At 67.4% G+C, this 24,869-nt stretch overlaps 10 protein-coding genes across 10 annotated transcripts; 7 read left to right on the top strand and 3 right to left on the bottom strand.

Moving 5' to 3' along the window:
- Positions 1-690: 690 nt before the first annotated feature.
- On the top strand, positions 691-1,734 carry MICPUCDRAFT_38791 (uncharacterized protein; the record flags this gene model as incomplete). The annotated part of the gene is made up of 1 exon (XM_003057265.1): positions 691-1,734. The coding sequence occupies one exon, from the start codon at positions 691-693 to the stop codon at positions 1,732-1,734; it is 1,044 nt and encodes a 347-aa protein (XP_003057311.1).
- Positions 1,735-1,834: 100 nt separating this feature from the next.
- MICPUCDRAFT_62347 (uncharacterized protein) lies at positions 1,835-2,728 on the top strand. The gene is given in 2 exon segments (XM_003057264.1): positions 1,835-2,700; positions 2,703-2,728. The coding sequence occupies 1 exon segment, from the start codon at positions 1,851-1,853 to the stop codon at positions 2,697-2,699; it is 849 nt and encodes a 282-aa protein (XP_003057310.1). The 5' UTR covers positions 1,835-1,850; the 3' UTR covers position 2,700; positions 2,703-2,728.
- Positions 2,729-2,883: 155 nt separating this feature from the next.
- Positions 2,884-4,130, bottom strand: MICPUCDRAFT_56351 (uncharacterized protein; the record flags this gene model as incomplete). Its single annotated transcript, XM_003056808.1, has 2 exons — positions 2,884-3,708; positions 3,927-4,130. The coding sequence occupies 2 exons, from the start codon at positions 4,128-4,130 to the stop codon at positions 2,884-2,886; spliced, it is 1,029 nt and encodes a 342-aa protein (XP_003056854.1).
- Positions 4,131-4,702: 572 nt separating this feature from the next.
- On the top strand, positions 4,703-5,243 carry MICPUCDRAFT_56350 (uncharacterized protein; the record flags this gene model as incomplete). The annotated part of the gene is made up of 2 exons (XM_003057263.1): positions 4,703-4,727; positions 4,855-5,243. The coding sequence occupies 2 exons, from the start codon at positions 4,703-4,705 to the stop codon at positions 5,142-5,144; spliced, it is 315 nt and encodes a 104-aa protein (XP_003057309.1). The 3' UTR covers positions 5,145-5,243.
- A 69-nt stretch (positions 5,244-5,312) lies between these two features.
- On the top strand, positions 5,313-7,388 carry MICPUCDRAFT_62344 (uncharacterized protein; the record flags this gene model as incomplete). The annotated part of the gene is made up of 1 exon (XM_003057262.1): positions 5,313-7,388. Exon 1 carries the CDS (start codon positions 5,337-5,339, stop codon positions 7,386-7,388), a length of 2,052 nt encoding a protein of 683 aa, XP_003057308.1. The 5' UTR covers positions 5,313-5,336.
- A 122-nt stretch (positions 7,389-7,510) lies between these two features.
- Positions 7,511-8,224, bottom strand: MICPUCDRAFT_6330 (uncharacterized protein; the record flags this gene model as incomplete). The annotated part of the gene is made up of 1 exon (XM_003056807.2): positions 7,511-8,224. A coding segment is annotated over one exon (714 nt), but the record flags the coding sequence as incomplete, so codon positions are not given.
- Positions 8,225-8,655: 431 nt separating this feature from the next.
- Positions 8,656-10,254, bottom strand: MICPUCDRAFT_49514 (caltractin). Its single transcript, XM_003056806.1, has 2 exons — positions 10,205-10,254; positions 8,656-9,369 (listed from the first exon to the last, which is right to left on the bottom strand). Exons 1-2 carry the CDS (start codon positions 10,205-10,207, stop codon positions 8,875-8,877), a joined length of 498 nt encoding a protein of 165 aa, XP_003056852.1. The 5' UTR covers positions 10,208-10,254; the 3' UTR covers positions 8,656-8,874.
- Positions 10,255-10,478: 224 nt separating this feature from the next.
- TOP6B (type II DNA topoisomerase VI subunit B) lies at positions 10,479-12,676 on the top strand. The gene has a single exon (XM_003057261.1). The coding sequence runs from the start codon at positions 10,584-10,586 to the stop codon at positions 12,621-12,623; it is 2,040 nt and encodes a 679-aa protein (XP_003057307.1). The 5' UTR covers positions 10,479-10,583; the 3' UTR covers positions 12,624-12,676.
- Positions 12,677-16,596: 3,920 nt separating this feature from the next.
- Positions 16,597-18,195, top strand: MICPUCDRAFT_56342 (major facilitator superfamily; the record flags this gene model as incomplete). Its single annotated transcript, XM_003057260.1, has 1 exon — positions 16,597-18,195. One exon carries the CDS (start codon positions 16,597-16,599, stop codon positions 18,193-18,195), a length of 1,599 nt encoding a protein of 532 aa, XP_003057306.1.
- A 2,691-nt stretch (positions 18,196-20,886) lies between these two features.
- On the top strand, positions 20,887-21,768 carry MICPUCDRAFT_56339 (uncharacterized protein; the record flags this gene model as incomplete). The annotated part of the gene is made up of 1 exon (XM_003057259.1): positions 20,887-21,768. One exon carries the CDS (start codon positions 20,887-20,889, stop codon positions 21,766-21,768), a length of 882 nt encoding a protein of 293 aa, XP_003057305.1.
- Positions 21,769-24,869: the final 3,101 nt, after the last annotated feature.

Raw genomic sequence — 24,869 nt, 5'->3', positions numbered from 1 at the left:
GGCTCGCGACCCCTCGCGCGGACGACGAGGACGAGCTTCCCGCGTACGGTCGCCGCGTGAACCGCCCGTTGTCGAGGGAATCGCCGAAGCCGTCGTCGCCGGCGAAGGAGGCCTTCAAGCTCGACGAGGCGCTGGACGACGTCTTGAAACGCGCGGCGAAAAACGGCTCGTCGCTCGAGGACATGCTGTCAGGTGCGTTCTATACACTGGTTCCCATACGACCGCGTTGGCGTGGTGAACGCCGATCCTTAAGGACTTTTCCCGGCGCATCTCTCCGCTCATCCCTCGCTTTCAATCCCCGCCCTCGACCCCTTTCAACTCCAACTGACGCCTTTGAACTCCACCCCGACGTCGCTTTGTATGGAACGACCCTCAGTGCTGACCGCGCGGCAGTCCGCGGTCGCGCGGCGCGCGGGCGGGAGCGCGAATGGGAAGTCGCCGCCGCACGTGCAGAGGGAGCCGGCGCGGGCGTCCGCGCCCGCGCCCGCGCCGGTCGGCGGCGGCGTCAGGAGGGGATTGTACGACCGCGTCAACGGCGGCGGCGGCGGCGGCGAACGCGAGGACCGGTTCGGGTTCGATAAGCTCGTCAGGGAGCCCGGCTTCGGGATGGAGGCGGACGCGCGATACAGAGACGACGCGCCGCCGCCGGCGCCGCGAGCGCGAGGCGGCCGCGCGTCCGCGCCCGGCGGCATGGGCGACGCGATCGGTTTGGGCGGCGGCGACGGCGCCGCCGTCGGCGCCATCGGAGACATGTCCAAGGAAGTCGCGCGCATGAAAAAGATGACGAAACAGTCCATAGATAAGGAGCGCGCGATGTTGGACAGCCTCAACGCGCTGCGACGCGCGAGAGACGCGAGCGAGACGCGCGTGAGGGACCTCGCGAGGGAGCTCCAGGAAGCGCAGAAGGACACGAAGGCGTGGGAGGTGGAGGAACGCTCGGCGATGCGGAGAGTCGACGAAAACAGCCGCGGCGGGCGCCTCAGCCTCCGCGACCTGCCTAACGGCGGCGTCGGCGCCGGCGCCGGGATCCAAGAGGCGTCCACGCCGCGCCCCCAGGAGAGAGCCGGATCCGCGTACGGCGCGAAGCTCGAGCGGTTCTCCGCGTCCGACGACGGCACGGAGTCCGACGGCGGCCTCACCGACCGCTCCGACGCGTCCCTCGCGTCCGCGCGTCGTCACGGCGAGCACCCCGTGTTCAGCAAGATACGGCACGGGCGCGTGGACGCGGTCGGCGTCATGCTCGGCGAGCGCGGCGACTTCGACGCGAGCGCGCGGGATAGGTTCGGGAACACGCCGCTGATCGTCGCGTGTCAGAACAACCGGAAGAGGATCACGAAGTTGTGCGTGAAAGCCGGGATACCGTTGGACGCGGTAAACGCGCAAGGGAACAGCGCGCTGCACTACTGCTACTCGTACGGGTACTTCGAGCTCGGCGAGTACTTGGTGACTAAGGGCGCGAACCCGGAGGTGACCAACGCCGCGGGGCTGACCCCGCGCGAGACGCTGTCGGAGGACCAGCTGCGGCTGTTGGAGAAGACGCGCGCGGAGGTCGCGCGGAAACGGTCCGGCGCGGGGCGGGGCGGCGCCGGCGCCGGCGCCGGCGGCGCGCGGCGGGTCACCCCCGGCGAGAGCGGGACGGACTACAGCATGAGCAGCGGCGGGGAGAGCGACGCGAGCGGCGACGGCGGCGGCGACCTGGACTCGTACAGAGAGCTGTACTCCGCCAGGGGATAGACGATAGACGACTGACGTACAGTACGTGTAGCGGCGAGAGATACAAAATCTGACTACTGAAATGCACGGCATCGGAATCTTCCCGCGTGCATAATCCGACGCGTCGCACCGCCGCCATGGGGGATAACCGCGGCTCCGCGACGCGCGTGTTCGTCGGCGGCTTAGCGTGGGCCGTGGACAGCGCGAGGCTCGGGCAGCGCTTCACCGAATTCGGCCCCGTGGAGTTCAGCAAGGTCGTGTACGAGAGCGGAGGCCAGCGACGAAGCCGAGGATTCGGGTTCGTGAAGTTCGCGACGACGGAGGCGAGAGATCGCGCGGTGAAGGACGGCGACGGCATGGAGTTCGACGGGAGGAGGGTGAACGTCAAGGTCGCGGACGACATCGACGGATCAGACCATCAGAGACCGCCGCCGCCGCGCGGCGGGGACGATCGCGGCGCCGCGCCTCCGCCTCGGTATCCGCCTCCTCCCGAGCGAACGATCCCGCCGGGCCCTCCCGAGCGCGCCATGGACTACCGCGGCGGCGAGCGACGACGCGACGACTGGGGCGCCCCGCCGCCGCGGCGGGCGTCCTACGACGAACCGCCTCCGAGGGAGCCGCACTACGGAAGGGGGGACGACCCGCGCGGGTACGACGCGCCCCCGCGCCGCGAGCCGTCGTCGTCGTACGATCGGTACGAACGATACGACGATCGACGCGCGTTTTCGCGTCCTCCGTCGCGAGACCGAGACGAGCAGCGCGGAGAGCGCGGAGAGCGCGGAGGCGACCGACGCGACTGGCCGCGCGACGCGTACGACGACAGACGAGGACCGGAGAGACCGCCGCCGCCGGCGGGGTACGACCGCGCGTACGACCGGGACCGGCCGCCGCCGAGGGGGGCGCCGCCGCGGTCGCCGCCGAGGGGGCCGCCGCCGCGGTCGCCGCCGAGGCGCGCCGCGCCGACGCCGTACGATCGCCCATGGTGATGAATGAATGATAATGATACATTACATGATCAGATCAGACGGGCAGACGCCGCCCGCCGCCCGCGTGTCTCCTTTCCTTCGTTCGTGCGCTACTAGTGTGTCGATACTACGTCTACGTCCAGTCCGGGGTTCCGCCTTCGGGAGCGCTCCCCGGACGGGTCCCTCCCCGGGTCGTCTCTCCTCGTCACTTCCCCGGCGGCTCGTTCTCGGTGATCTCGCGACACCGCAACCGGCACCGCTCCGCGTAGACGCCGATATCCCGCAGCGACGGCCGCTTCCCCGGGTCCTGCTGCAACATCGCCGCGATGAGCTGCTTCAGCTCGTCCGAGAAGCACCCCGGCAGCGGATCGTATTCGCACGACGTGATGAGCTTCCCGAGCGTGTAGTAGTTGAGCCCGTCTCTGAAAAACGGATTCCGCAGCGCCGCCAACTCGTACAGCAGGCACCCCAACGACCACACGTCGCTGCTCCACTCGTACGGCTGCCCTCTGATGCACTCCGGGGACATGTAATACGGCGTCCCGACCATGCTCTTCGCGACCGCGGTCTTGCTGCTGAAGTACCTCGAGAGCCCCAAGTCCCCGAGCTTGACGACGCCGTCGGCGGTGAGAAACACGTTGCCCGGCTTGATGTCTCGGTGCATGACCCGGTGCGAGTGCATGTGCGTCACCGCGCCTACGAGCTGTGAGAATATGCTCCAGATGTCCCCCTCCGACAGCGGCACCCCCGCGGTCCCGCGCTCTTTGATCAGGCTCGATAAGTCTCCGCAGTCGCAGTAATCCAGCGTGATGATCAGCTCGTTGTTCTCCACGAAGGCATCCGCGTACTGAATCACGTTCGGGTGACACAGCGACTGCAAGAGCTTCACCTCGTTGACGCAGTCGCTCCGCTGCTTCGCGTCCATGATCTCGTATATCTGCACCTTCTTCACCGCGACCGTCTTACCGGACGGGAGGTGGACGCCCTTCCACACCGTGCTGAACTTCCCGCTGCCGATCACCGAGTGCAGCTGCGCGCGCGACGGGGACGGGGACGGGGGTGGAGGGGCGGAGGGGAGGTGAGGTGAGCGGTGAGAAGAGAGGAATTAAAAAAAAGTCAGCGGGGGCGCGGGCTGCGTTCTGGCGACGATCGCGCGCGCGCGCGGCGTCGCTCGCCGCGAGGTCGAGCGCGCGCGGCGTCGAGTCGCGGCGCGGGCAGAAGACGCGAGGAAGGGAATCGAGCGCGAACGCGTGCCTGGTACTCGTCCACTCTCCCCGTCGTCGTCGCGATGGCGCCGGACGTGAGCGTCGACGAAAGGTCGCTGTCCACGTTCGCGTCGTGTATCGTTGACCCGCCCTTCCCGCGGACGCTCTGCGACATCGTGCTCGCGTCGAGGTCTCTGATCTGCGTCGCGGCGACGCCCAGGGTTCTCGTGGAGTCGAAGAGCGTCATGCTCGCCCGTCGCGCGCGCGCGACGGGGACGTCTCGCGGCGCGGTCGCGAAGCGACGCTACGCGATCCCTCGCACGGGGGTAAGGCGGTGACTTTACCCGCGGGCGCGATCGAAGGACCGACGCGCGCGCCGCTCGACCCCGCTCGCGCGCGTTCTCTGCGGTCGCGCGGTGGTCTCGAAGTCTTCGACTTGAAGACGCGAGCGCGCGCGCGTTCGTGCGGGAAAGTCGTCGGACGCGCGTGCCACGCGCGCGTGTCCTTTCGCGAGCATCAAAAGCCGCGTGAGCATCAAACGTGGGTCGTCTCCGACACCGCAGGCAGAAAAATATCTCTTCCGAGCATCCCATTTTCTGACTGTTTGCTCTGTGCGTACACTAGGGCCCTACTGTATTTTTGTACGCGACGAAAATCTCCCGCGTGATCCGCGGTCCCGCGTGATCCGATCTATTGCAGTGATGACGGGGCCGCTCGCCTGCAATGCTTCCAGTTCGCGACGCGCGTCTCGGTCCCCCGTCGACCAGGACGCGAACTCCAGGACTCGAACGCGCGGAGCGCGGAGACGAGAAGCCGTTCATGGCGACGCCGACGCTCCCCTCCGGTGCGTCCCTTCTCTCGCGCGTCCGCTCGTCCTCGACCTCGCGACGAGCCGTCACGGGTCCGAATTGTGAATCCCGAAACCACCCTCACCAGTCACCACTCCAATTCGTCCCTAACGCGTCATACAGACCTCGAGCTTCGCAAGGCGGAGGCGGAGAAACGCAACCGCGCGGTGTGGAAGTACATCGCGCCGGAGAACGACGTCACGCCGACGTGGTCGTACGGCCAGGAGAAGCTCGCGTATTACCCCCCCGCGCCCGGGACGATCGACACGAAGCACCGAAAGCAGTCGGGGGAGTTCATGCAGTTCGCGAACAAGGCGCTCATGCTGGGGGTCGACCTGAAGGCGACGTCCGCGGGGGGGTCGAGCGGCGGCGCGAAGTCTCGGACCGCGCCCGGGGGGGGCGAGAAGAAGTAGGCGTGATGACGAGTAGAGGTCGCGATTCGCGAGATAGCAACTAGGAGCGCGTCGTCGCCGCGAGGGCGCGAGCGAACGAAATAAAACTAACTGGCCGTTTTCGCGTGTCTTCCGCGCTCGCATCATCATCCCCCTTCGACTCCCCTTCGAGCGTCGCCAGTTCGAAGCGCGCGACGGCCGCGCACGGAGACGATGAGCGCGAGGAAGTCCATCCTCGCGAGCACGACGCGGAGCCGTCGCAGCCGAAGAATCGCGAACCTGGAGGACGACGACGACGCGACGCGCGCGGACGCGCGGACGGACGCGGAACGTCCCCCCCCCGGGGACGACGACGAAGATCTCTCTCGACGGTCGTCCTCCTTCCCGCGCGGGCACGTCTCCCTCGGCGCGACGTTCCTGTGGACGCTCGTCGCGGTCGCGATCGCGCTCATGACGAGCGTGAACAGCGTGACCGTCGTCCGCGGCAGCGCGGCGTACGCGTCCGACGCGGACGCGCGCGCGCTCGCGGGGCGGATGCGACGCGTCGGCGACTCCGTGGACGCGCTCGCGCGAGCGATGACGCTTCACGCGGGGAAGCGCACCCCGGAGCGCGATTTGAACGCGGTGAAGCGCACCTTGAGCACGCTGACGACGAAGCTGAAGGCGCAAGACGCCGCGATCGCGAAGGCGGCGAAGAGCGGGCCCGCGCCGCCGCCGACGCCGCCGCCCGGGCCGACGCGGGGGGACTACGACGCGATGACCGCGGGGAACGAAAAAGAGTTCGACGCCATCAGACGCGCGCTCGCGGAGGACGACGCCCGCGACGCGAGCGCGAAGCGAGAGCTCGAGGCGCTTCGCGAGGAGCTTCGCGAGGCGAGCGCGAAGCGAGAGCTCGAGGAGCTCAGAAAAGCGCTCGCCGCGGTGGAGAAGACGGCGAGAGAAGCGGCGGCGGCGGCGGCGGCGGCGGCGGCGGCGGCGAAACCGGCGCCGGCGCCGGCGAGAGATGCGGACACGAACGAGTGGCCGAAGAACGCGGCGGCGGCGAAGGACGTGGACGCGCTGAGGAAGGAGATGGGCGCGCTCGCGAAGGAGGTGGCCGCCGCGAAGAAAAAGGCGGCGCCGGCCGCGCCCGCGCCGCTCCCGAAGAAGGAGCTCGACGCGCTGCGGAGGGAGCTAAAGGATGAGATCGCGAAGGCGAACGCGAAGGCGAAGGCGACCGCGGACGCCGCGGCGAAAGCCGCCGCGAAGGCGGCGTCGAGGGCGGGATCATCGGGCCCCGCGGCGGCGTCGGACGCTGCCGCGGCCGCGGCGGCGGCGGCGGCGGCCGCGAAGGAAGTCGACGCCCTGCGCGCGGAGGTGTCGGCCCAACTCGCGGCGTTGAGCGCGTCCGCCGCGGATGCCGCGAAGGCGTCGTCCTCGGGGCCCGCGGCGGCTTCCGACGCCGCCGCGGCCGCCGCCGGCGCCGAGAAGGATATCGAAGCCCTCCGCGCGGAAGTCCGAGCCGAGCTCGTGGCGTTGAGCAAACGAGCGTCCACCGCGGACGTCGCCGTCGCCGCGGACGTGGACAAAAAGCTCGACAAAAAGTTGGAGTCGTGGAAGGGCAAGCCGATGGTCACGCGGACGCACGTCGCGGACGAAGTCCGCGCGCAGCTCGAGCGGTTCAAATCGGATAAGACCGGGCGCGTGGACTACGCGCTGTTCAGCGGCGGCGGCAAGGTTGTCGGACACAGCGTGTTATCTCCGCTCGTGAGCGCCGGGGATGGATTCGGAACGAAAGCGTTGAAGAGCCTCCGCGGCGGCACGCACCCGAAAGCGGACGAGTGGGTGATCACCGCCACGACGCAGGCCGCGGGCGAGTGCTTAGCCCTGAGAGGTAATCGCGGACACGTGGACATTCGACTGCGAGAGGCTGTCCACGTGGACGCGGTGACGATAGAGCACGTCCCGCGCGGGGTGGCGTACGACATCACCTCCGCGCCCAAGGACGTCTCCGTGCTCGGGTGGAACCGGACGAGGACAGCGCCGGCGAAGAACAGCGACGCGCTCGCGGCTTTGGGGTCGTTCCGGTACGCCGTGGACGCGAGCGCGGGTTCCCAGGTGGGGTCGACGCAGACGTTCGCGCTGCGAGGCGGCGGCGGCGGCGCCGTGGATCACGTCCGGTTCGAGGTGCGCTCAAACTACGGGAACGACCGCTGGACGTGTTTGTACCGGCTCAGAGTGCACGGAACCCCGGTCGCGAAGCCGCGCGAGCCCGTGCTCGACTAGGGTTTAGCGACGACCGGACCGATCGACGAGGTAGGTCGTCGTGATGTGAGCATGATAGTAGTATGCGAGTATTTATTATAAATATAGAACGCCTCGTGTGCGAGCGTTACAGTACGTCGCTTTTATGCGAACCACGTCTCCGGCGCGGACGCCGGCGCGTCCGGCGACGCGACGATCTCCACGACCCGCTTCGACGCCTTATCGCTGAGCAGCGCCTGGACGCACACGGCCGCGACGGTGTCGCGGCTGATCTCCCTTCCCGGGTCGCTCTCCAAACCGAACGTCGTGTCCTCGCCGCGGACGATGACGTTCCCCACCGCCGACTCCGGCTCGTTGGACAACCCTCCCGGCCTGACGACGGTGTAATCCAACCCGGACGCGCGAAGGTTCAGCTCCGCGGCGAGCTTCTCGTCCAGGACCCCCCCGAGCGCGTTCAGAAACTTGTAGTTGTCGTTGTCCTTCTGCCCCGCCGCTTTCGCGTTCGTCAACAGCGACGTCACGAGCACGAACTTCTTGACGTCGCTTCCCGGCGCCGTCGCCGCGGCGACGAGGTTATCCGTGCCCTCGTGGTCCACCTTCGCCGGGTTGTCCCTCTTGATATTGAACGACGGCGTGAACCCCGTCGCGCACACGACCGCGCTGACGCCGCTCATCGCGGCGGCGATCGAGGACGGGTCGAGGACGTCCAGCTGCACGAGCTCCGCGCCGGACGCGGCGAGGCCGAGCGACGACGCTTTCTTCACGTCTCGCGACCCCGCGCGAACGGCGAAGCCCTTCGCGCGGAGCTGCGCGACGACGCGGCGGCCGGTCGCGCCGGTCGCGCCGACGACGAGGACGACGCCGTCGGACGGGGACGCGAGCGCGGCCGCGAGCGCGGGAGACGCGTCCGCGAACGGCAGCGTCGACGCGAGCGCGGCGGTGGACAGCAGCAGCGCGCGTCGTCGACCGACGCCGACGCCGATCTCGACGATTGGCTCGGGCTCGGCGTCGCGCGATGGCGCGTCGTCGGACGCGACGCGACGCGTCGAGGTCGCGGCGCGCGCGAAGGCGCGGACGCGACGGCGATCACGAGCGGCGAGGCATCGCGGTCGTCGGGACGACAGAGTCGCGGCGGGGGCGGCGAGGGCGGCCATCTGCGCGAGGGAAGTGTCGAGCACGGTCCCACGTCATCCGGTCTCACTGCGGAACGGAACGGCCTGGCGTCGAAGTGGAAGAAGCTGATGAGCTGTCTGCTGGAAGAAGAGATTTTCGCAGCGGGCGCGCTCTCTTTTTCTCACAGTGGACTCGACTTTATTACAATAATTTGAAGAGTAAACATTTCACGGCGCGGTGGGTACGTCCGATGGACGCGCCCCACGCGTCGCCGCGCCACCGCGTATGCGCTATGACCTAAAGGCGGGGAAAACTACAGTTGGTTTTTTTTCGCAGTCTCGAAGACGTCGCGGCTCGTCAGTCGTCGTGCGACGACGAACATCTCAGAGAGTATTTAGAAGAGGGAGGTCTTCTTCATGATGCGGAAGAACTCCTCCTCGTTGACCTCGCCGTCGCCGTCGCGGTCAGCCTCGTCGATCATCTCCTGAAGCTCCTCGTCGGTCATGTTCTCGCCGAGCTCCTTCGCGACGCGCTTCAGGTTTTTGAACGAGATCTTGCCGGTCTCGTCGTCGTCGAAGAGGCGGAACGCTTTCATGATCTCCTCGCGGGAATCGCGCTCGCCCATCTTCGCGGTCATCATCTGAAGGAATTCCTCGAAGTCGATCGTGCCGGAGCCATCCTTGTCGATGTCCGCGATCATCTTCTTGATCTCTTCCTTCTTGGGTTCGAAGCCGAGCGCGCGCATGGCGACCTTCAGCTCCTTGGCGTCGATCGTGCCGGAGCCATCCGTGTCGAAGAGGTCGAACGCCTCGCGGATCTCCTGCTTTTGCTCCTCGGTGAGGCCCGTGGAGCGGCCTTTGCCCTTATCGCGGCGAGCGGAACCAACAGCCTGATCGACGATGGGCGGGCGGGGAGAGGGAGGGAGACGTCAGCGGCGGCCGAGAGGAATGATCGAGAGCGGGAGGAGGGACTGGATTCCGTCCGTTGGCGCGCGACTCGCGCGGCGTCGGACGCGCGCTCGCGCGCGCGTCCGCGCGCGCGTCCGCGCGGAACCCTCGCGGGTTCTGTCGATTCGACGCCGTTCGCGCGTGCTCGTGGACCCGAGCAGACGAACCGCGCGTCGACGCGCGCGATCGCGCGGTCGACGGCTCGCGCGGACGCGTCGACCGAGGGGTCGTCCCGTCGCGCGAAATCGAATTATGACTGAGAACCCGCCAAACGCGCGTCCGGATCGCCCGCTTCGACGTCGCGCCGCGCGACATCGACGGCGGGAGACCCGGGACGATCCACGACGCGCGCGCGATCGATTAAACGCGCGGGAGAACCCGCGACGCGATCGTCGTGCGCGCGCGCTCGAGCCCGCGATCCACGGCCCGTAGTCAACAACGCGATGGAATTACCCGACGCTTTGAAAATCGCTTCAAACGTCGTCGGACTCCTCCACGCGCGCGACTCCCCCGATCGAAGATCTACGAAGGACGCGCTCGTTCGAGCACGGACGCCGCGATCGAAGACGCGCGCGCGCACCCAACGGGCGCGCGCGCGTCTCCGCATCGCGGACGCCCCGCCGTCGTGCGAGAAACCAGTGCCCGGCGAGAGAAAAAAAAGCCCCGCGCGTTCGGAGACGCCCGGAATCGCCCCGCGCGCGGGTCGCGCGCGCGGGACGGAACCCTCCGGAGATCGCCGCGCGCGCGATGAGAGTCGTGCGCCTTCACGGCACGTACCATTTTGTTTACGTAAAAGGTGTGGGGGTAGCGTGCGTGCGGAAGACGCGCGGTGGAGTGTGTTGCGCGGGAAATGCATTGCGTCCCTACGGTGCGATTTTTTCGAGTTCGTACGCGTGGACAGTCTGCGAAAAAAAAACACCCGGGCATTTTGAAAAAAGCTCAGCCGCGCAGAACGCGCTGATTGGCCAACGGCCCCTCGCAGGCGGAAACTGACAGGAAGTTGTTGTTGACGGTGCGGTGCGACCTCGATCGAAAAAAGGCACTCCGCTCGCGCGCGTCGTCCGCGCGTCGTCGCGGCGTCGGCGCGTCACACCGCGCGAGACGGCGGCGAGGTCGATCGAGGCGGGGATCAGAGGCGCGTCCACCCTCGCGCGTCATGCCTCCCAAGGGCTCCGGCGCGGGCTCGAAGGGCGCGGGGGATAAAAACTTGAAGAGCAAGTCCCCCGCGGAGTTTTTCCAGGACAACAAGGGCATCGCCGGGTTCGAGAACGCGGGGAAATCGCTGTACACGACGCTGAGAGAGTTCATCGAGAACTCCTTGGACAGCGCGGAGAGCATCGGGATGCTCCCGGAGATCAACATCTCCATCGAGGAGGTGACGCTGACGCAGTACGAGGAGCTGATCGGCCTGAAGACGCACGTGCGGCAGGACGACTCCCTCTACGCGGACTTCGAGACAGAGAAGGAGAAGACGAAGCGGCTGAAACAAGAGGAGAGGAAAGCGAACGCGGCGGCGAAGAAAGGCGGCGGCGGCGACGGCACGAGAGTCCCCGGCGGCGGGAAGAAGGCGTTCTTCAGGATCACCGTGGAGGACAACGGGAAAGGGATGGCGCACAACGACATCCCGAACATGCTCGGAAGGGTCCTGTCCGGGACCAAGTACGGCGTGCGTCAGACGAGAGGGAAGTTTGGGCTGGGGAGCAAGATGGCGCTGATATGGAGTAAGCAGACGACCGGGCTGCCCATCAACATCACGAGCGCGCAGCCGAACCAGAAGTTCATAAGCAACTACGTGCTCGACATTGACATCGAGCGGAACGAGCCCAACGTGCACAAGGAGGAGAAGACGGACAACGACAAGAACTGGAACGGCGCCATCTTGAGCGTCATCATCGAGGGCAACTGGAGCGCGTACAGGAACAAGGTGCTGTCGTACTTGCGGCAGATGGCGATCGTGACGCCGTACGCGCAGTTCAACTTCAAATACGTCGGCGCGACGGATGCCAAGGGGAACGTGGACGTCGTCTTCCGCAGGAGGACGGAGGTGATGCCGACGCTGCCGACGACGACGAAGCACCACCCGTCCGCGGCGAAGGAGAACCAGCTGCTGATTAAGGACCTCCTCTCGAACACGCGAGAGAAGACGCTGCAGAACTTTCTTCAGAAGGAGTTCACGTGCATTGACAAGGCGCACGCGGGGCGGCTGATCGCCGAGCTCGGGAAAGGGTTCGACGCTCAGATGCCCCCGAAAGAAGTCACGGACACGCAGGGGACGCGCATCCAGCAGCTCCTGTCGTCCGCGCGGTTCGCGGACCCGGACGGCGGGTGCTTATCCCCCGCGGGGGAGTACAACCTGCGGTTAGGGATCATGAAGGAGCTCTCCCCAGACTGGGTCGCATCGTTCGTCGGCCCGGCGCTCGCGTGCGCGGGGCACCCGCTGATCGTCGAAGCGTGCGTTTCTCTGGGGGGGAAAGACGTCAAGGCAGGGTTCAACGTGTTCCGGTTCGCGAACCGGATCCCGTTGCTGTTCGAGGCGGGGAGCGACGTCGTCACGAGGTGCGTGCAACGTCTGAACTGGGGGTCGTACAAGATCGACAAGAACAACGACAAGATCGGCATCTTCGTCTCGATCGTGTCCACGAAGATTCCGTTCAAAGGGACGTCGAAGGAGTACATCGGGGACGATAACGTCGACATCGCGGAGGCGGTCGACCGCGCTATCCGAGCGTGCGCGATCCAGTTGAAAGGGAAAATCTCCAGAGCGCAAGCGGCAAAGGAGAAGCGCGCGAGGAAAAAAGTTTTACAACGGTACATCCCCGACGTCTCGCGCGCGATCGCGGGGTGTCTGAAGGACTCCGCGGCGTTCGCGGAGCCGCCACATAAGCGGGCGAAGAACAACGCGAACGCGGGGACGCTCTGGGAGGTCGACCTCGCGTGGGAGAAGGAGATTCTAGACAAGGTGAGAAACGGCCAAGTCACGGCGGCGACGCTCGCGCGGAAGCTCGAGGACTTCGTCGAGTCCATGGACAGCGAGCAAGCGCTGGAGCACTCGATGCAAAACAAGGAGGGGCTGACCGATGCCGTGCACCTGATGAACGTCGGGGGGTCGCACGAGTTCGCGCCGATCGTGTACCACCCCGCGCTCGCGTTTAAAGGGTTGAAGGCGAGCGTCTTAGGGAAGCACCCGCTGCGGTGAGGCGAACGACGCCGGCGGCGAACGAACGATTGAATGAATGATTTTTTTCGTTTCGTTCTATTACGAGTACAGATCCCCACCCCAAACGCGCTACAGTACAGGTCCATCACCAGCACCCCGGCGCGAACTCCGTCGGGTTGTGATACGACCGCAGGTTCCATTCCGTCGCCACCGAAAACGGCTCGGAGATCTCCGGCGCCTTCCCTTCCTCCACCTTTGCGATCTGAAACTTGTTCATCATGCTCTTATCCCTCATCACGCACGCTTTCAAGCAGCTCTCCATGAGCGTCCGCGCGTCCTCCTCGGACATGTCGTCCGAGTGCTTCTCCCGGAACAGCGGTCTCGCGACGTGGTTCCCGAACCCGGCCGCGATGTGCGAGTCTTCGTAGTGCTGCCCGATCATGCCCACCATGCCCAAGAAAATCCGCCCGTTCTTCACTCCCGCGACGACCAACGAGTTCCACAGCGGGTCGAACTTGTTCCGGCGGTTGTACATCACGCGCGTCAGGTACGAGTGAATCTCCATCGGCGAGAGCTCTTTGCCGTCGTCCTCGCAGAAATCCGTCGTCGAGAGCTCGTTCAGGAGGGTCATGATGTAATCGAAGTCCGACAGCTCGCCCGTGAAGCCGATGATCGTGGTCGAGTTCACGACCTTCACGCGATCGATGGACTTGTACCGCTTCGTGGAGCCATAGCTCGCTGTTCACGGGGGAAGGAAACGAGGAGGGGAAACGTCAGATCCGCGCGTCCCTCGGAGGATCTGAGATCGCGCGAGCGAAGACTTTTTAGGGTTGCGTCCGCGCGTCTCGAGCGCGCGGATCCGTCGACGAGCGGGGACGCACCGAGGGTATCGCACGCGATCATGACGCCACCTTTGTACTTCATCCCGAGCACCGTCGTCCCGGTGACGTACGGCATCTGCGTGTTCGTGTTCGGCGTCGCGGGCTCGACGACGAACGGACGCCCGTTGCCGTGCGACGCGACGTGCCGCGTCGGCGCGCCGTGCTTGGCGTACTGCGCGTCGTACGCGGGGTCGACGCCCATGGGGACGACCCCGGGGCCGATGATCGGGTTGTGCGTCACCCGCGTGGGGATCATCGTGCGTGCGGGAGGTGGAGCAGCGACGCCGCGCGCGATCCAGTGGCGTTCAAAAAGAATCAGACGCGCGCTCAAGCCGCGTTCGTTGTTGGTTTCGAGCGATCTGCAGGTGCAAGCGCACACCCTCCCGCGCGGAGAACGCGGCGCGGATGGCGTCGCCCGCGGCGGGGACGTCCCCGCTCGCGGATATCCTCGCCGCGGAGGGATGGCACCTCGACGCGAGCGCGATCGCGAACGCGGCGAGGGCGTCGAAGGGCGACGTCGACGCCGCGCGCGCGCGCCTCGCGAACGCGGACCTTCGCGCGGTCGGCGTGGGATGCCTCCCCGCCTCGGTCGCCGCGAAGGGCGTGAGAGGGCCCGCGGTCCTCCAGGTCGTCGACGCGCGCGACATCTCGAGACCCGCGCGCGGCGGTGGCGGCCGCGACGAGATCGAAGGAGGACGGACGGACGGCGGCGGCGGCGGACGGGGGCGAGGAGGACGCGGAGGAGGAGGCGCGTCGCGGAGGAGGCTCACGCGATGGGAGCTCACGGACGGCGACGCCGTCGTCGTAGGGATCGAGCACCGCCCCGTCCCGGGGATCCCGGACGACATCGCCCCGGGGGCGAAGGTTCTCGTCCCCGCGGGCGTCGTCGTCCGCGCCGAGCACGGCCTGCTGCTGTTCGGCGGCGACGACCTTCGATCCCTCGGAGGACGCGTCGAGACGCTCGCGGCGACGCACGAGGCGCGCCGAGCCGCGAAGGGGATGAACGCCGGCGACGCGACCGCGGCCGTCGCGAGCGCCGCGCCGAAGTTCGAGCCGTACGACCCGCGCGACGCCGCGGCGGCGGAGGCGGCCGCGATGGAAGGGAGGTTCGCCGCCGCGAGGGCGGCGGAGCGCGCGAAGGCGGAGAAGGCGGCGGCGCCGGCGAGGCGTCCGGCGCCGGCGCCGGAGGCGCGGAGGACCGCGCCCGAGGCCGAGGCCAAAACGGCCGAGGCTGAGGCGTTCACGCCGCGGCAGCGTCCGAAGCTGCCGCCGACGAGGGCGGAGCGCGAGGCCGCGGCGGCGGGGACCGCGACCGCGACCGAGACCGAGACCGCGACCGCGTTCGTCCCGCGCGAGAAGCCGGCGTCGCCTCCGAAGCGAACGGAGGCGACGAACGCGGTCGCGGCGCCGACGCCGACGCCGACGCGGAGCGGTCCGCCTCCCGGATTCGCGCCGGAAGCGCCGGCGGCGATCGAACCGGAACCGCTCGTCAGTTCGAGCGCTGGGATCGACCACGCGGCGCGAAGGCTTCGTCTTCTCGAGCGGTTCGCGGACGACCGCGATCGCGGCGATCGCGGCGGCCGCGGCGACAGAGACAGAGACCGCGGCGGCGGACGCGGGCGCGGGCGCGGGCGCGGGCGCGGGAGAGGCCGTCGCGATGTAGACGAGCGCGACGACGGTCACGTCGAGGACGCCGCCGTCGAGGACGACGCCGCTCTCGCCGCTCGGTTGCAACGTGAGCTGGACCTCGAAGGCGGTGGAGTCGCGGACGGCGCGGAGCTCGCCGCGGCGTTGTTTCGCTTCGCGCCGCGCGAAACCGACGACGGCGGCGGCCGCGGCCGCGGCGGGCGCGGACGACGATAGATCACCCTAGCTAGACTACGAGATAGTAACGCGCTACGAAGCTAAGCTAACGCCCGCCGTGAGTTCACTCCACGAGGACGACGTCGTCCCGCGCCGCGCCGAAGACCGCCCGCCCGACCTCCCGCGTCGCACTCGCCCCCTCCGACGCCGCTCGTCGTTCGAACGCTCGTCGCATCGCGCCGCGCGCGTCCTTACACGCGAGCGCTATCCCGTCCTCGGGGTCCATGTCGTCCAGGTCTTTCGATGTCGCGGACGTCGTCGTCGAATCCTCCTTCTCCGGCGTCGACGACGCGCGCGCGGCACCGCGGCGCGTCGTGGAAGACGACGACGACGACGACGACGAGGCCGCGAGCACCGCGGCTCGCACGCTCCGCTCGGTGCCGTCTCTGAACGCGACCAATCGCTTCACGCGCACGCGCTCGGTCGCCCATCGCGGGGACGGGTTCGACGCGTACACCCTGATCGCGACGATGCCGTTCAGCGCGATCCCGTCGGGGGACACCCTCGGGAGCTCGAGCGCGTTCAGCGCCTGCGCGTCGTCCTCGTGATGGCAGTTCTCCATCGCGCGAACGTCTCTGAGAGCCGTGACCCACCGCGACTCCCCGGCGTTCTGCAGCGTCCCCGCGGGCGTCTTCACCGGGACCTTCGTCGCGAGCTTCACCTTGACGGTGACGCTCGACGCGTAGTGGTTACGGAACGCGACGAAGCGCACCGGGCCGGGGGCGTCGTTCACGCGCGCGTCCACGAAGTCGACGCACGGTTTCGTCGGAAGCGACGACGCGACGTCGGCGACGGTGAGGCGCACGGGCGTCGGCGGCTTGCTCGCGGCGGTCCGCGGCGAGTCCGCGGAGATCCGCATCTGCGCGAGCCCCTCGCTCGCGCGCTCCACCGTCATCGCGCGAGGAGACGAGGCGGTGGCGCGGCGACGACTGAAGGCGAGAGCGCTCGCGTTTGAATCGCGCTGCGCGCTTCAAGGCTGGCTTCAGGTGCGTTCTAAAAAACGTTTTTCACCCGTCCCTCGGTTTCAACATTTGATCGCGTCTCCTTTCAACTGACCGATGTACTTGCTTTGTATGGATTGGCCCTCACACAGGAATAAAGCCCTGCGAAAAGGGCTAAGGCGGCGCCCCGACGCGCGCGCACTCCTCGCCGCGTCCGTCGCATCGCGCGCGATGACCGGCTCGGCATCGGTCGCGATGTGCATCGCGACCGCCCACCGCGCGCGGGGTGGGCGAGCGCGTCTTCAGAGCGCGACCGGGGCGCGAGCGATGCGTCGCGCGACGACGCACCGATATCGCTCGATCTCGATCCCCCCCGCCGTCGTCGCGACGTCGCGCGCGTCCTCGGCGGAACGACGCCGCGGACTCGCGGCGTCGTGCTCGACGAAACCGTCGTCGACGAAACCGAAACCGTCGACGAAACCGCCGCATCGGATTCCCGTCGGCGAGCGGCGACGTCGCGGCGCGCGCGTCGCCGCGGCCGCCGCCGCGACCGCGTCCCCCTCCGACGACATCTCGAAGGGTTTCACCGACGAGACCTCGCGCGCGTCGTTCGCGTTCATCGGCGCGGTGTTGCTCAACGTCCTCCTCGGGACGCTCTACTGCTGGTCGTGCTACCTCGTCCCGCTCGAGCAAGCGCTCGGGGTCGGGCGCGGCGTCCTCTCCGGCGTGTTCTCGCTCGCGACGATCGCCTTCACCGCGTCCGTGTTCAAGCTCGGGCCGGCGCTGTACTCTCGGCTGAACCCCGCGGTCATCGCGTCCGGGTCCGCGCTCATCGCCGGCGCCGGGATGCTCGTCGCGTCGAAAGCGCTGTCATACGTCTCCGTGGTGCCGCTGTTCGTCGGTTACGGGGCCATGTTTGGCGCCGCCGCGGGGGTGGGCTACGGCCTCTCCGTGCAAATCTCAGGCGCGGAGAACGGCGCGCGGTCTCTGCTCGGCGAGGGGCTGACGACCGGGTTGGTCACCTCCGCGCGCGCGGGCGGCGCGTTCGTGTTCGCGCCGATAATCAGAGCGCTTCTCGACGCGGGAGGGGTCCAGCTCGCGCTGAGCGGGATGGGCGCGGCGCTGATCGCGTCCTCCGCGCCGCTGTGGTTACTTCTGTCGCTCGGGGGTTTGGACGCCCCGCTCGCAGATCGGAAGCGGGATAAGAACGACGGAGAGAAAACGCCGGAGGAGCTCGAGCGCGACGCGCAGCTGAAACCCGCGATGTTCACGCTGTGGAGTTCTCTCGGGTTGGGGTCGTTCGCGGGGTTGATGGTCGTGGCGCACGCGAGCGCGTTGTTGCAGTGCCACGGCGCCGCGATCGGCGTCGCCACCGCGGGGGTGTCCATCGTGTCTCTGTTCACGACGTTCGGGAGGGTGTTAGGCGGGTGGGCGTGCGACCGCGCGTGGTGCGGCGCGACGAAGGTGTTGCGCGTCGTCCCGTTCGTCGCGGTGCCGCTCATGGCGTGGGGCGCGGGCGCAGAGAGCTCGGTGGTGGCCGCGCAAGCAGCGCTTGCGGCGGCTTCCGTCGTCTACGGCGTCTTCGCGTCCGCGGTTCCCGTCGAGCTCAGGCGACGCACGGGGCCGAGGGACTTCGCGAGGCAGTACGGTAAGGTGTACACCGCGTGGGGCGTCGCCGGTCTCGCCGCGCCGTGGACCGCGGGGTTGTTGTACGACGCGAACGGGGACTACACCGCCGCGCTCGTCGTCGCGATGGCGCTGTGTTTCGGCTCCGCAGTCGCCGCGTTTTTGTTGAAACCGGGGCGGAGCCACGAGGAGTGGGCGGCCGCGATCGAGGCGGGGAAGCGCGCGATCGGGAGCGGGAGCGGGAGCGGGATCGGGGGGGGCGAAGTGGCGGGCAGCGGGAACGTCGCGGGGAAGAGTTGAGTCGACGATCGTTCCTTCCCCGTCGTGTGCCACGTCGGAATGAATATATGATAATAACAACCCATCTTTCCGGCAACACCGGCTAAGTGAGACTATGAACACAGTATGAGTTTAACTAGACCAGAATACGCGACGGGGACCGCGAGTGATATCACGCGAGCCACAGCGAGCTGGGATGGTGGTACAGAAGATCGACGCGCTAGCGACGGTCGACCTCAAAAGAGCGCGACGCGGACCGCGGCGAATCACGCCGCCGCGGACTGGTTCAACGCGCCCCCGCTCTCCAAGCTCTGCAACGACGCGTTCGAGTCGATCCGATGCAACGACCCGCTCCCGTGCATCGCCGCTTGAAGCGTCCCGAAACTCGCTTGACGATTGCACCCGTTCAACCCCAAACCAGCCGTGAGCCCCCCCGTGGCGTTGTGCCACCGCCGCTCCGCGCTCGCGGCGGCGCTCGCGTAGCCGACGAGAAAGTCCGTCTCATCCTCCTCCGCCTCGGAGTCGACCCACGTCCCCCACTCCGACCCCATGAGCATCGTGAGCTCCCCGGTGAGCTCCCCGGATTTGCTCACGAACAGCGTCCCGACCGGGAACGCGTCCGCGTCCGCGCACTCCCTCTCGAGCATCCCCAGATCGGACCCGAACAGCAGCGTCCGCCCTCGATCCTTCGTGCCCCAAAACAGCGCCTCGCCCCCTCTCGCGTCCCTCGCCGCGAGCGTCTTCCCGGCGAGCTTATCGAACAATAGGATCGCGAACGACCCGGGGAGCTGCGACACGTTCAGGACGTCGTCGTCTCCGCTCGGGTCGCTCGGCCGCCCCGCGCCGTACCTGCGCAAGATCTCGTGCGCGGGGGACTCCGCGTCGTCCCCGAGCGTCGCGATGGGGTCGCCGCGAAAGTACACCGCGACGTCGCCCTCGAACGCGACGCTGACGCGCGGCGACGGCGCCACGAACGCGATCCCGTTCGCGCCCGCGCCCAAGACGACCTCCTCGATCTTCCCTCTGTCCCTGCGGAGCGCGACGCGGGAGGGGGTGGGGTTCGGGGGGGAGCGAGCGCGTGAGCGAACGTTCGCGGGAAAGGGAGGGAGGGACGGGACGAATCGCGATCGGGGCGCCGCCGGGGCCGCGTCGCGTTTCCCGGAAGATGGACGAGACGGTTTTCGGTCGACGCTCGCGTCTCGCGCCGCGCGCGAGCGCGGGATTCGCGCGCGAGCGGGGAGACGACGCGCGGACGTACCCGTCAGAGACGCGGTCGCGAAGCGCGGCGAGTTCGCGGTGCACGCGCTCTTCTTCCTCTGCGAGACGACGGTTGGGGCGTCAGCGTCGGCGCGGGGTAAATAAGATGGAGGGAAAAACGCGGAAGGGCCGACGCTTCCGGGAACGAAAAGTCGCGCGTCTTCGCGACGGGAACGCGGACGCACCCGCGGTCGCCGCGGGGATGAAGCTCCCCGACGTGCTCGGCCCGTCGACGCGCGTCTTCAAGCGCTTCCCCCCGCGCGCGTCCAGGCCGGACCCGGACGCGAAGCATGCGAGCATTTTTCCCTCCCTTTCCCGTCGAAGCACGCGGAAATAAATCCCCCCGCCGCGTAATGTGTTCCGGTCGACGCGTAATGCGCGGCACCCCGTTCGCGCGCGCGCGCGTGTTTCGCGGGGGAACTGTTCTTAACGACGCGCACGAGCCTTCTCGACCGCTTTCGTGCGTGCAGCGCTCTCCCGCGCGGACGTGAGTGCGTCGCGGCGGACGCGCATTCGTCCCGCTTCTTTGCCTCGCTTTTGGACTTTATGGTCCGAGTCACCCGGGGTAGTCAATTCGCGAAGCGTGCAACGACGCGCGCGCTCATTCGTCGACGGCGACAAAAAAACGCGCTGCGCCAATCGTGACTCCGCGTTCCTGGAAACACTCGCGCTCCTCGGTGGTAATAATCGAGATCGTCCCCGGGGGGTTCCATCGAGTTGGCAGAGCGAGAATCGCCTTTTCTTTTCCATTCGATTCCACGTCGGAGCTTGAACCCCCAACGGACGGGTTATTTTATCCAGTTTTGGGTAGGCTTTGTCGCGAGATATTTCTGGTATAGAAAAAAGCAGGGAGTCGAAAAATGGGCCGGTTAGGTTAAAAAATATCTTCCACGAGCCGCGAGCTGACGAGGTCGATAACCTTATCTAAGGTTATGGGTAGGATTTGCAGTTCTCTTTTCGTCCCGCCTGATGACTTTGGCACACCCACCCACGCGACGCGCGCGGCTGTCCCCCCCAGGACACCCGAGAGAGAGCATGACGATCGGCGACGCGCCGGACCCGTTCGACCTCCTCGCGCCTTTGCCCCCGAAGAAACCGCCGGTCGCGGAGGCGGCGGAGCTCCCCGAGCGCGCGCCCGTCGTCCCGGAGACGGCGCCGAGCTCGTCGATGCTTCAGCACGCGGAGGCGAAGCTCGCGGGCGAGCACGCGACCCCGAGCGGGGGCGGGGCGGCGGGGGATGACGTCCCCGCGACTGGCGCGATCGCGGAGATGATCCGCGACGCCGTGGGTGCGTGACCCCGTCCGTCCCCGCGCGGACCGCCGAGGAATCCGTCCGTCCGATGCCCGCGCGACTCGGTCGTTGTTAGCGCGAATTATGGAAGGAGATCTCGCCCGCGCGCCCCTCCCGCGCGCTCACCCCCGCCCCCCCGCTTCCGCGAACCCGCAGAGAGCTCGATGCGGAAGTTCACCGGGAACGTCGCGAACGCCCTGGAAGAGATAACGTCCCGCTTGACCGCGATCGAGGGAGCGCTCGAGGCGAACGACGAAAACGTCAAGGCGCTCGCGGAAGCGACGGGCGAACTCAAGAGCCTGGCGCGCGCGTTGGAACGGGCCGTCCCGGAGGAGTCGTCCACGGCGGCGCCGGCGCCGGCGCCACCGATCGCGGAGCTCGTGGAGAAGCTCTCCGTGTCGCCGACGCCGACGCCGACGCGCGCGCCAGAGCCGGAGCCGGAGTCCGCGGCGGCGTCGGCGCCGCCGGAGGCGCCGCCGGCGGTCGCCGTCGGCGTCCCGATCGTCGACGCGCGCCCTTCGCCGTCGTACCAACAGAACCTTTCGCCGGGAGCGGGGTCCTGGGCTCCGGCTGGGCCGCCGCCGCCGCAGCCGCACGGGATGCCGCCGCTTCCTCAGTCGCCGCCGTCGCCGGCGTACGGGTCTCCGTACGGCGGCGGGGGACCGCCGCCGCCGCATCATCAACCTCACCGCCATCACCACCCGGCGCCGCCGCAACACCACTCGGGCGGCCCGCCGCCGCCGCATCACCACTCGGGTGGCCCGCCGCCGCCGCCACCTCCGCCGTCGTACGACAGAGGCCCGAGCCCGCCGCCGCCGTACCGCCCTGGGCCGCCGCCGGGGCGGCACGCGCCGCCGGCGTCGCTTCAAAACACCCAGGTCAAGGTGAGCATGGAGAAGATCGTGGACGACTTCGCGAACATGGGGTTCACGCGCGAGCAAGTCCGGGGGGTGATTCGACAGATGCAGGACGCGGGGCAGCCAGTAGATCTGAACGTCGTCCTGGACCGGTTGATGAACCCGGACCGATACGGGGGGCGCCGGTGACGAGGGAGGGCGAGAAGGAGAGAAGGACCACCGGAAGAAGACAGACGACGGGAAGAGAAACTCTGGAACGCCCGCGAATGAATAATCACGATAATAGAACACACTAAGAAGAAGCGACGCGCTCGCCGCAGCACCAGGACGCGCGTCGCGTCGCGTCGCGTCCCGTCTCAATACGACTTCAGCGCCGGGTCCGTCTTCATCTCCTCGAACTCCCCGATCTCGTCCTGCCTCAGCACCGCGTAGCACATGTGCGTCGTGAACTGCCACTCCGCGAACGCGGCGAGCGTCGTCATCTCCGTCGCGTTCTTCCGCAACGCCGCCTCGCTCTTCGCCTCCCTCGCCGCTCGAGCTTCGATCACGCTCGCGTCTAAGCCGTCGTCTGGCGTCGCGTGAAACGAGAGGCGCACGTGCGGGGCAGACGGCGCCGCGTCGCCCGCCGCGGCCCCCGCGCCGTCGGACGACGGGACGTAGAGGTTCCACACCCACTCGAACGCCGCCCTCGTGCGGCCCATGTGAAACTTCGACGTGACGATCAGGACGTCCCGCCACCCCCGCGGGATCGCGTGCGACGTCAGCGTGAAGTACGCGTTCCCGATCGTGTCCATGGACGCGGTGTCTTTCAACATCTTTGCCCGCGGGACGCCGCGGTCCGCGAGGTACGTCGCCATCGCCGTGGACTCGTGCAGCAAGAATCCGCCCTTCGCGAGCGGCGGAGGCTTGTGCGGCGTCGCGCTCCCGGCGAGGACGACGTAGGGAGCCTCCCTCTTCGCCGCGACGTGCCGGTCGTACTCTTCCTTCACGAAGTCGAGCCGGGACGTGACCCACGCGGGGAGGCCGCCGTCGTCCGTCATCCCGCCGGCGACGACGATGATGGCTTCGTACGTTTTGTCGCCGTCGCCGTCGCGCACGGCCGCGCCCGCGCCGCCGGACGCGGCCGCGGACGCGACGAACGGCGCGGACGCGAAGTGGCGATGGGAGCGTTCGCGCGCGATCTCCCACCTCGTCACCCCGCGCGCGCGTCCGCGCTCGGAGGACGACGGCGTCCAGGTCGCGGACGACGACGAGGTCGTTAACGACGCCCGCGCGCAGAGGTCAGGTCGCGTCGCCGGCGTCGAGCCGGGGTGACGTCTCCATCGATGCGCCGCGCGGTGGACGGCGGCGACGCGCGCGGGGGTGGCGACGCGCGCGGCCGCGGTCGCCATCGCGCTCGCGCGCGCGCGCGGTCGAAGCGGAAGCGCGCCTGGATATCGCGAGTGGGGGACCGCGATCGAGCTGATGAGTTGTCTTGTCGAAAAACTGTCGAGATAGGGTTTCGGGATCACTGCCGGCCGCGCCGCGGGACGGCGACCATGTGTCCCGGTCCCGTAACTCCAGCTCAAGGTTTTAGCCTTGAGCAAGTGCGGATGATTGCCAATCTACATATGTGGCAAGAGGTTCAGTACAACGAGGCGAGCAGGGTTATCGCGTTCACGCAAGTCGTGAGCGATGGAGAAGGGACTCGCTGCCCGTCCAGGATCAACGTGTACTACACCACCCGCTGCGTGGGCACGGTCATTCAGCATCCGAGGCGCGAACGCCGGACTCAGATGTTCCGAAAGAACTGCACATACGAGGAGATGGAGGCCATCTTTATCAACCCGAGGGTGCACACGGGCAAAGGGTACTACGAGCGAGAAAATGTCCCCGCCGTCGCCACTCGCCGCGCGGAAGAAGTCGACCGTGAGGAGGCGAACTGGATCGCAGACTGCCTTCGCCTGGAGTTGCAAGACGTCGAAGGTCACATCGCGGAGATGACCGCGTGCCGCGACGAATTCAAAAGACGCCTGAACGCCATCGAGCAAGCCGAGAGGAAAAACGACAAGAGGCTGAGGCTGAGAAGAAGAGGCAAGCGGAACGGGTTGAGGCTGAGAAGAAAAGACAAGCTGCTGAGAAGAAAAGGCAAGAGGAACAGAAAGCTCTCCGACGCGAGCGCGGCCTGTACGCACATGCCTACACCTTTCATAACGAAGATGTCAACGAAAATTTTGACGAGAGCGTGAGCTGCATTGCGATGGGCGACAGGGCCACCTTGATGGTTTACGACCATGGTGGGTATTCCTACACCGAGGGTATGCCGACCGGGCTGTACAACAAATTGCACCATCGCGGTGCAAATCAGCCAAAGCCTACGTACGTCGCGATGGGCTCGATGGATCGCTGGTACGTTCGGTACGACAGCGGCGTTTCACAGTGGAACAATGTACCTAATTCTTTGACCGATGCCATCAATGAGAATCCTACAGTGCCGGTATGCCTGGCTTTCGGCCGGGTCCATAACTCGTATTGTGTCTTATGGTCAGACGGCACTTGGTCTTGGTGCAACGTGCCCGCCAAGCTCGAAAATGTGCTAGGGTACAAAGGTCGCGATAAGAGTGCCCCGAAGTTCGTGTCCCTCGGTCCTAACGGCGAGTACTTCGTGAGGCTGGAAAACGGTAAGATGTGGTGGGGCAACTTCGATGACGAAAGCATCTATGACAACGATATGAGTGATCGCATCACGTCGATCCACTTCGGGGCAGACGGCACTTACATCGCGCGGTACACGTGAACGACTAGCCCTATAGGTCTTATAGCAATTACTAGAACGACTAGGGCAAGTTGTACGAGTTGGTAGCGGCGGTTGACCACTCTTGCTCTTCCCCTTTGAAATATTCAAAGTAGCAGAACTCCCTGAAAAAAGTTCGACTCCTCACTCAACGACCGCGCCCCCCCCCCCCCCCCGGGAAAGGCCGCCGCGACCATGCCCGTCGTCCACGCGCGCGTGGAGACCGAAACCCTCGCGTCCCTCGTCTCGCGACTCGCCGTGTCCATGGGGTGCCTCGCCGCGTCGTCCTCGCGCGAACCCCACCGCGCGTGGGAAGAGACCAACGCGCGCGTCGTCCTCCAGCCGGGGCGCCCGCCCCCGAACGCGAACGCGAACGCGTCGTCGTCCGCGCCCGCGCATCGCGTCACCCTGGACGCCCTCCCCGGGGTCGGACTCCCGGACCACGACCCGGGGGGCGCGTTCATCGCGCGCGCGTTCAGAGGCGACCGCAGGGCGAAAGCGCAAGCGTCCGGGTTCG

Source organism: Micromonas pusilla (genome assembly GCF_000151265.4).
Source record: "Micromonas pusilla CCMP1545 genomic scaffold MICPUCscaffold_3, whole genome shotgun sequence".
In the NCBI taxonomy this organism is placed as follows: domain Eukaryota; kingdom Viridiplantae; phylum Chlorophyta; class Mamiellophyceae; order Mamiellales; family Mamiellaceae; genus Micromonas; species Micromonas pusilla.
This window is presented reverse-complemented; position numbering and strand designations above follow the sequence as displayed.

Bases quoted from the DNA above. Each gene is read 5' to 3' on its own strand.
- TOP6B (XM_003057261.1), top strand. From the start codon at position 10,584: ATGCCTCCCAAGGGCTCCGGCGCGGGCTCGAAGGGCGCGGGGGATAAA.
- MICPUCDRAFT_62347 (XM_003057264.1), top strand. From the start codon at position 1,851: ATGGGGGATAACCGCGGCTCCGCGACGCGCGTGTTCGTCGGCGGCTTA.